The 1499-nt window shown below is 34.6% G+C and overlaps 1 protein-coding gene across 1 annotated transcript; it reads left to right on the forward strand.

The window, feature by feature from the left end:
• The first annotated feature begins 135 nt into the window (after positions 1 to 135).
• Positions 136 to 1170, forward strand: LOC130621409 (uncharacterized). Its single transcript, XM_057436692.1, has one exon. The coding sequence runs from the start codon at positions 136 to 138 to the stop codon at positions 1168 to 1170; it is 1035 nt and encodes a 344-aa protein (XP_057292675.1).
• Positions 1171 to 1499: the final 329 nt, after the last annotated feature.

A 1499-nucleotide genomic window follows, 5' to 3' on the forward strand; every position in this document is an offset into this window, starting at 1 on the left:
TATGCGAACCATTCGGTGAACTTGTTGAAGAAGAAATGATAAATTTTCACACGAATGTAAATAATCTTGATTCCTTCGCTGAACAAGAAAATGACGATGTTTTTGATGAGATGAGCAATATAAATTACCATAGCAATGACGAAGTTCCAAATGAAACCGAAAACGTCACAGTTATTGGGAACAATTTTTCATCGGTTAGTAAACCTGAAATTGCTGATGACGAACTCCATGAAAAAATTAAACGAAACTCAAAGGCAAATTTTTGAAGTCGTAAATGATTGGGTGAGAACTTACACAAAAAGCTTGGCATGTAACGCACACCATAAAATTGAGCCAATTCATATCTTTCTAACAGGAAGTGCAGGTTGTGAAAAGTCACATTTGATAAAAACAATTTCTGACATGCTAAATAAAGCACTTTCTTATCGTGCAGGGAACTTAAAAGAAGATAAGATTCTCATTCTGGCGCCAACTGGTGTTGCTGCTATCAATGTAGAGGGAAATACAATACATTCAGCCTTAGGTATACCAGTTGATAGAAGTTTTACTAAAAACATTTCTAAGTTGAGTGATAAAAAGAGATGCATGTTGCGAAAAAAGCTTTCAGAGCTAAGCATTATCGTAATAGACGAAATCTCAATAGTTTCAAACAAGCTGCTGTTGCACATTCACCAATGGCTAACTGAAATATTTGGATGCACAGATGATATTCCATTTGCAGGAATATCTGTTATAGCATGTGGGGATTTCTACCAACTTCCACCAATTCAAGTAAGACCAATTTATGCAGACTACAAAGATGTACTGTTAAATCTTTCGCATTGCTGGAAATATTTTAAAATTGCTGAACTGACAGAAGTTATGAGGCAGCGTGGTGATCAATGTTTGATTGAATTATTAAACAATATCAGAGTGGAAAACCTAGAAACACAACACGAAGATTTACTAAAATCTAAATTTATTTTTCAGAATGACCCAAACTACCCCAAGGATGCGATTCATATCTTTGCTGAAAACCAACCTGCCTCTGAACACAATAAAAAGATGCTAAACAGTATAGCATCGGATGAAATAAATATCGAGGCCATTGACAAAATTCCAGAAAATATCAAAGTGTGTCAATGGTGCAAAAACTCCATAGCCGTACTCAAATGGAGACAGGTGGACTAGCTCAAAACCTTCTTTTAAAACTTAACGCGAGAGTCATGTTAACATCAAATATCGACATATCAGATAAACTTATTAATGGACAGATTGGGACTGTTCATAGTATAAAAACCGATGGATTAGGAAAAGTAATAAAAATATATTTGAGAATGGAAGACAAAAGTATAGGAGTTAAAGCTATGAGAACAGATCCATATTCTATGCAAGAAAATGTTATTCCAATAAGCAGGATAGAAAAGGAAATCAAATTTAATAAACAGAATCTAAATTCACCTACTATGAAACGAATGCAATTCCCACTAATGCTGTCATGGGCTTGTACTGTTCACAAG

This window comes from Hydractinia symbiolongicarpus, chromosome 12, assembly GCF_029227915.1.
Source record: "Hydractinia symbiolongicarpus strain clone_291-10 chromosome 12, HSymV2.1, whole genome shotgun sequence".
NCBI lineage: Eukaryota > Metazoa > Cnidaria > Hydrozoa > Anthoathecata > Hydractiniidae > Hydractinia > Hydractinia symbiolongicarpus.